The 7315-nt window shown below is 50.2% G+C and overlaps 2 protein-coding genes across 2 annotated transcripts in view; one reads left to right on the top strand and one right to left on the bottom strand.

Moving 5' to 3' along the window:
* Positions 1 to 571: 571 nt before the first annotated feature.
* spred3 (sprouty related EVH1 domain containing 3) lies at positions 572 to 2025 on the top strand (the record flags this gene model as incomplete). The annotated part of the gene is made up of 2 exons (XM_084444798.1): positions 572 to 757; positions 1024 to 2025. The coding sequence occupies 2 exons, from the start codon at positions 572 to 574 to the stop codon at positions 2023 to 2025; spliced, it is 1188 nt and encodes a 395-aa protein (XP_084300924.1).
* A 3608-nt stretch (positions 2026 to 5633) lies between these two features.
* Positions 5634 to 7315, bottom strand: part of dhx34 (DEAH (Asp-Glu-Ala-His) box polypeptide 34) — an 8738-nt gene continuing 7056 nt past the window's right edge. The window contains exons 13-16 of the mRNA XM_084440191.1: positions 6554 to 6820; positions 6240 to 6422; positions 5999 to 6140; positions 5634 to 5829 (exon numbers count right to left, since the gene is read on the bottom strand). Coding sequence (XP_084296317.1) covers positions 5675 to 5829; positions 5999 to 6140; positions 6240 to 6422; positions 6554 to 6820 — 747 coding nt within the window. The 3' untranslated portion in view covers positions 5634 to 5674. The remainder of the gene's footprint in view (positions 5830 to 5998; positions 6141 to 6239; positions 6423 to 6553; positions 6821 to 7315) is intronic.

Here is a 7315-nt window from a genome sequence, read left to right as displayed (position 1 = left end):
TCTCCTTTGAGCGAGGCCTCCAAAGTGTCATAGACAAGCTGGACAGAGGTAGAGCATGGACAGATGGAACATTCAAGAACTGGTCCCTCTATAGCAGATTGATTTCTGAATACTTTTCTTTAGGCCAGGATTGGCCTTTCTTTTCCATCTAGTTTATTCCAGATTTGCTCACCTCTATCCCCAGGAAACACCAATACTATATTTTGTACAGTAGAAATTTGGATGTATACGATCAATTTTGTATTGTGTTTGAGAAAACCCTGCGTGTGCTATACCTTGCAATGCTTTGCATGTACTATGATAATGAATCTGATTTAGTAGGAACACAAGAACACAGTGGTTCCTTCTCTCTGTACCTAAATCCTCTGTCTCTGCGGGACCCAGGTTCTGACTCTCCCTCGTCCTCCACGCCAGAAGAGGGCGACACCGAGGATGACGGTCAAGCAGTGAGTGTTCCTCATCCCTCCATATGTATTTGCCAAGCACAGAACAGAAGGACAGTCGATTTTGATGAGAGTGCTGTCCCGCTGGCTGGAGACCACAGCTGTGGTCACTCCTGTCTGCATGTGTGATGACTTGTAGTCTGTGTCAGTCTCATACAGGCAGTGAGTCGTCGTCAAACAGCAGGAAGGAGATGCTTCCCAAACCCATCACAATAGTGACCAGTGAATCGTCCTCCACCTGCTTCGTGCGCTCCGCTGCAGAGGAGTTCAGTTTCGGGGCTGGTCACGCCGTCAGCAGCCAGACCCCTGCCCAGGTAGACACGCCTAGCCAGCCACTCACTATCCAGCACTGGAATATCCTCAGGACTGGAGGAAATGAAATGTAAAAGTATGAATTCATTCTGAATGAAATCCTTTTTCAGTGGGCTTTGAATCGATATGGCTGTCCGTGGTTCTAGACACGGCGTTGAGCGCTGCGTTCGTCTGGCTTCACTCTTGCCATGATGGTGATACAGATTGCTAGTAAATGTCCCTCGCTGACACTCTGCTATCCGTCTCCTCATCTCGCTCCTGTCCGCAGATTCACACCAGGCCTGCGCAGCACCAGCTCTCCCAAGCCACCGCTGTGTTGAACCCCCCGGCTCCCCCGCCCCCTCCGCCGGCCCCGCCCACCCCGCCCGCGGGGCCGCCCGCCTCGTCTCCCCTCTCCCCCGCCATCTCCCTGCTGGAGGAGGGGGACCTGCGCAGCCTGGATCCCTGTAAGGACCTGTGGGGCTCCCGGGGCTACGAGGACTACCGGCGGGCGGGGGCGACCAGGACCATGGTGGGCGGGCTGACGGGGGGCGTGGTGGTGGGCGTCGGCCTGCAGGACAAGTCGGAGCTGTGCGTGGTGCGCTTCGAGAAGGAGCTGGCCGGTGTGGGGACGGCGGGCTGCGAGGTGACGGTCAGCCTGGACAGCAAAGGGTCCCAGCGCCTGTCCTCGTCCTCGCCCACCTGCGTGTCGATGCCCAACGCCGTGTCGGGCGTGTCCTCAGGCGCAGGCTCGCCCCAGGAGACGGGCAAGGGCTCGCCCTCTCCCTGCTGCATTCACACCTCGCTGGCCACGCCCCGCTCGCGGACTCGTAAGCGAGGAGGAGGGGCCGGCGCCGGGGGGGGCGACCCGGGTGGCGCGGCGGCCGTCTCCCCCGACGACGACAGTCCGTGTCCCCAGGGCTCGTCGTCGTGCTCGTCCCGCTGCGTGTACTGCCGCTCCGTCTTCAGCGCCTCGGAGAACGGGCGGGGCCGCTGCCGGGACGCCCCGGACCCCGCCCTGCACTGCCTCCGCCAGTGGACCTGCGTGTGGTGTGCGGAGAGCCTGCTCTACCACTGCATGTCGGACTCTGAGGGGGAGTTCTGGGAGCCCTGCTCGTGTGAGGACTCGATGGGGGGCCACCCTCACCCCCTCTGCTGCGCCCGCTGGCTGGCCCTCCTGGCCCTGTCGCTCTTCGTGCCCTGCATGTGCTGCTACCTGCCTCTGCGCGCCTGCCTGCGCTGTGGGGAGAGATGCGGCTGTTGCGGGGGGAAGCACAAGGCGGTGCGGTAAGGCCAGGCTGGGGGCCCGGATGGGATGGTGGTGGGTTGGGGGAGGGTGTGGGGGTGGTAGGAGGGTTCCCTGGACCGAGGGGGCTGTAGGAGGTGTGATGAGGAGCGTAGGGACTTAAGGGGGATGATCACAGCGGGAGAGCTAGTGCTCCCGGTAGACCCAGATCTCTTACATAGCCCTCCACGGCCTCCAGGCCTGTCACTGCATTCCGCTCTTTCTCTTTTTCAACCCGGGGGCCTTCCTCGCTGGTCCATATCTGCTGAGAGTGCTCTGCGGGGTTCATCTGGAGCCTTCATCCCAGACGGTTTAGAGTGTTGGCTGGTCTGGGGTCAGAGCTCATAGATTGACTGTGGGGGGAGCAGTGTGGCTGAGGTAATGATGATGTGTACACTGTTTCAAATGTCCGTTTGGTTTTTTTTCATTTAGGGAGAAAAACACAAAAAACAAAAGATGTTTATATATGATTGTTATAATTTTGATTGGTATATTTTGTTGCTGACAGAATCCCCAATGGTGCACACTCGTACACACACATTCACGAACATGAGATACAGGGACTTTATTTATTTTATGATGACCAGTTTGTCAATCAGATAAACACGCCTGTCACTTCCTGTTTACCTTTAATTTACCTCATTTGTTCCTCAAGTCCCAGAGAAGGACAGAAAGAGAGGGAGAGACAAAGAAAGAGAATCTCTGATAGCGGAGCAGCATTTGTACCACTTGTGTTGTCTTTGGAGGAAGCGGTTTGGTAAGAGCACGGCACTTGAGTAGAGAGAGAGAGAGAGAGAGCTATATGAACTAGTCAGGCTGTGTTGTGGAGAACAAGGTTGGTAATGGGGACCGGGCACTGTTATGAGGGCGTGTTGGTATGTGCTCAACAAAGACTTATATTCATGTGACTTACGTGTAATACAATCCCCCTGTAACAATGAGGAAATTATCCTCATTTGCTGCATCATCAGTAATGTCAGGCTGCGGACAAGTTAAGCCTCTACACCATACTGTCTATCCTACCTAAAGTACACAGTGACAGCCCAAAAAACTAGAAAATAAAAACAAAACAGCAGACTGTGTTGACCAATCTTAAGCCCAACCAGGCCTTCGATGTGAGTAGACACCACCAAAAATGTAGTGCAATGACTGAACAATGTATTGAAAGATTATTTTTATATCTTATCGATCACCTGAAGAAGTGTGACCAGTAACCTCAAAGCTGGTGAGGTAAACATGGTAGATTTCTCTTGTGTCTAACACATGTTGAGCTCAACGGCTTCTGTATTTGACAATGCTGCCTGTGTACTGTATGTCTGAGGGACGCCTGAGATCCCGGGTGTGGCATTTTAACCACAAACATGCTATTGACCCTGTGATAGTGAGTGAGACAAAGAGAGTCAATGAATAAGGGTGCAGTTCTCAGCTCAGACACCTTGGCAGACGTGTCTGTGTGAATGTTGCTTTAAGTACAAAGTCTCAAAGAAGCTGCTATTTGAACCCCCACCCAATCTTGCCCACTGCCTCTGAGTAATCTATGAGGTGGAGGAGAACTAGTGTGGTACTGTCTAATTCTAACATTCTACTATCAGCTGAGGGCGCACATCAGAGGAACCCAGCTGGTTGCACAAAATATCTTAAGTTTTCCCCTTAAGTATGACACTTAAGGGTTAATTTCCCCTTAGTTAAGGGAATTACTTAAGGGTGTTGCACAGAATCCCTTACAAGGTTCCCTTAGCTAAGGAGAAACGTTAAGGATTTTCATACAAGGAAAGAGATTTTACAGCAGTAAAATTGTAGTTTCCATGGTGACCATTGGTTTGCTTGCACGTGACCGGCTATCTGTCACAACACTACACTGGAACGTCCTGCGCTGGGAGGAAAAATGGCTGAGGAGAAAAAGAGAAAACCAAACTGGTCTGAGGAAGAGAAAGTTGTGCTCCTTGAGGAGTACAAAAAGAGACAACATATAATTAAAGCTCTGTTCGACCCCAACATAACGCAACATAAAAAACAACAAATGTGGGAGATTGCGTCGCAAATTAATGCCCGCAGTCTTGTCAAACGGACCACCCTGGAGGTTCATAAAATCGGAGCGCAATCATAAATTGCAACGGGGCTGGAAGCGCCCAGCTTTGGGAGGTTGGGTGGTTCAAGCCCAGGCGGTCGGACAAGTCCAAAATGGACTGTCGATCAAATCTGTAATGAAACAGTTGCTCCACACTAAGAGTGTCTAGTGGGTTCTCCCTATCAGAACACTCTTCTTGGGACGCGATTTCTATCGTTTATATTCATAAACGCAGCCAAGTGACTTAGCTAAGGTTGGGGTAGAGGTCCCTTACGTTTTCTACCTTATTTTGCTTGCTAAGGTCTTTTGTGCAACACCTTAACAGACTTTAAGGGATTCCTTAAGTAGGGCCTATTAGACCGAGAGTAGAAAACCTTAAATAGGCTACTTGAGGGATATCTTAAGGAAACCATAATGGGAATACTTGAGGGTGTTTGTGCAACATATTTTATTTTAAGGAAACCTTAAGTAAGAACTTAAGGGAAATATTAACTTAAGGTGTTTTGTGCAACTGGCCCCAGCTGGTACCTAGTGTATGAGGTGGGGGACATTATCCGTGTAACACTGGTACCTAGTGTATGAGGTGGGGGGCATCTGTCCGTGTAACGCTGGTACCAAATCCAGTGGTGTATTATTTACTTTATTGTCCCAGAGGACTTGGTAGAGAAAGAACCAACGTTGTATTGCTATTGTTTGAGTCCGATTTACCAGTGTAACATAGGAGAAATCCCCGTCAGATAGGAAAGTCAGGCGGTGTTCTTTGGTTTAACTACCCTTTCCTTTGGCTGAGATGGCAGAGTACAACTCCCAAGTCACAGTCAGATACCGAGAACTGTCTAGAACTGTCTTTCACTATATTCACTCACACCCACAAATCTCATACAACTTTTTTTTTCAGTTTTGCTACAGATGCAGAGCCTGTCATCTCATCACACACATACTCTCTGCGACTTCAGATTTAAACAGTGTGAGACACAGTGATGATGGTCCAGTTACATGAGATCACTATTGAAGGCCCCATTCTTACATCTTAATAAATGTGCCTTTTCATTTAATTAATCAATAACTTATGATTTCTGAGTAACTCTGTATTATGTACTATTTCCTTTTTGGATAATTGATTTCTGCCAATGTGCATATTTTAAAATGTACGTATTTATTAGTTTCAAAGTAATTAATGAAATATTACCTGTTTATTTATTTATTGAGATATTTATTCTGATTCTTTATTTATTTTTGGAGACAGGTTTTTATCTTCCGTGCTGTCTTACTTCTGACTTTGTGCCAATGTGCTGCTTTGAGGTGTTACATATTGTGGGTTTGTATCATTATTAAACCCTCACTCTATATTTTAATGAAACGTTTGCTCTCTCTATAGTGCGTACATGTCATTCATTCAGTCGATTAGCTAAATACAGACCCTTCTTCAGTCTTTTCCAAAACACCTTACGATTACTACTCATGCTAATGTCATCACAAAAACACACGTTCTAAAACAAACACGCTTTATTTATTTAATCACCGCCGAATCTTATAATTAGTTGAAAGCGGCTCCTACACCGTGTTGGCCGCTGTCCTCTGGCGCCGTCACCTGCCAGAGTGCATGTGCTGTCTCTTGTGCTTGAGGATCTCGGTGGAGGTGAGGTTCAAGTCTTCGTCGCACACGTCGCAGTGGTACAGCCTGGTCAGGCTGGGGGCAAAGGAGGAGCTCGCCTTCTCGCTCTCTTTCTCGCTCTCTTTCTCTGCAATACCACCAACAGCAATTCAATTAAAAACAGGTCTTTTAAATAAAAAAAAAACAGTATCAAATGGTGGACAAGTGTAGGTAACGAGAAGACGATATTAGGAAGTAGATGTACACAGCCGTATCGAAAGGAAGACGACGTCCCAAGGATGAGAACGTTCTCTTACCCTCTCCCTGCTGCTGTTCTCCTGGTGGCCTGCAGGAGGCCTCGTGGTGCATCCGTTCCAGGGGAGTGAGAGGCATGTAGAGGTCACAGTTGGAGCAGCTCCAGAATGTGCGCAGACACTCGCTGTACATATCCTTTGAGTCCTACAAACGTGTACAGCATGTAAGGTCCGTACCACATCAACTCACTGGAACAACACGGCTGTATGAGCTCGCGTACGGCAGCTTGGTGGAGACACTCACGCTCAGGCAGTTGTAGGTAAAGTAGCTGGTGACCCGCAGGCCTCCTTTGATGGGGTCTGGCTTGGCCTCCACTCCAGGGAACAGGGGGTTCGGCTGGCTCTCCCCCAGCGCAGACTGGGCCTGGGGTCCGACGTACAGGTTCTGGGTCTGCAGGCCAGTGAGCCTGCGCAGGCTGTAACTGACCTGGGGGAGAAAACAGGATCTTCCTCACCAAGGCGCTCTCTACACATCTGATGGTGACGGTAAATCTACGGTCGATGGGGGGGAAGTGAAGAGAGCTCGCTGGCTGCTGGACGGCGACAGCGGCTAGCTACCTCGGTGTAGAGCAGGAAGCGGACCAGGCCCTCGCTCAGCTTCTCCAGGTCCCTGCGGGAGACCCCGGGTCCGGCCAGGCCCCCGGCCTCGCCCTGCCTCAGCTGGGCCTGCAGGAGGCGCTCCCAGTCGGCCCGGAGGGTGAGGGCGGAGGAGAGGACCTTCAGGGCGCCCTCGCCCTCCTTCAGGCACAGCTCCAGCCAGCCGTCCACCACCAGGCGAGTGCAGTCGGCGTTGCTGTCCACAGAGTTGGACACCAGCAGCAGAGCCTGGGACAGGAGAACAAGGGAGGCGACGCTCTCAGGACCCAAGCACCAGGACGGCAAGTAAAACCATGCAGCAAGTAATACACCGCAGCGACACACCGACCTCAGGAACCGCAGCTCATCTGAGTGATGTCGGTAAGTTGTAAACATGTTCTGAGGGAGCAATATTTATTTTCATTATGTAGCCAAAGTCCTGAGATTCTGTACTCTGGTTTGTCTTCTGTGAGACTCACGTCCAGATTATGGAGTACGATCATTTTGTTTGACTTATTAGTATTGTTGAGAATTTACTCCTCCCTACTGGAATGTTTGCAGATAAAGAGATAATTGTGGCAGAACTGATTAGGGTTTGAGGGCAATCTCCACAATCTTCTCTTTTGTTCTCTAGGGTCAGAAGGGTTTGTAGTTTGCCCTAAAACAAACTGACCAGATGGAGTGTCTCCCTTTTCTCTAGATCTCAATCAATCAATCAATCAATCAAAGCTTTATTTGTATAGC

This window comes from Borostomias antarcticus (genome assembly GCF_949987555.1).
Source record: "Borostomias antarcticus genome assembly, chromosome: 1".
Classification (NCBI taxonomy): domain Eukaryota; kingdom Metazoa; phylum Chordata; class Actinopteri; order Stomiiformes; family Stomiidae; genus Borostomias; species Borostomias antarcticus.
Note: the sequence above shows the minus strand (reverse complement) of the source record. Positions and strands in the feature narration are given on the sequence as shown.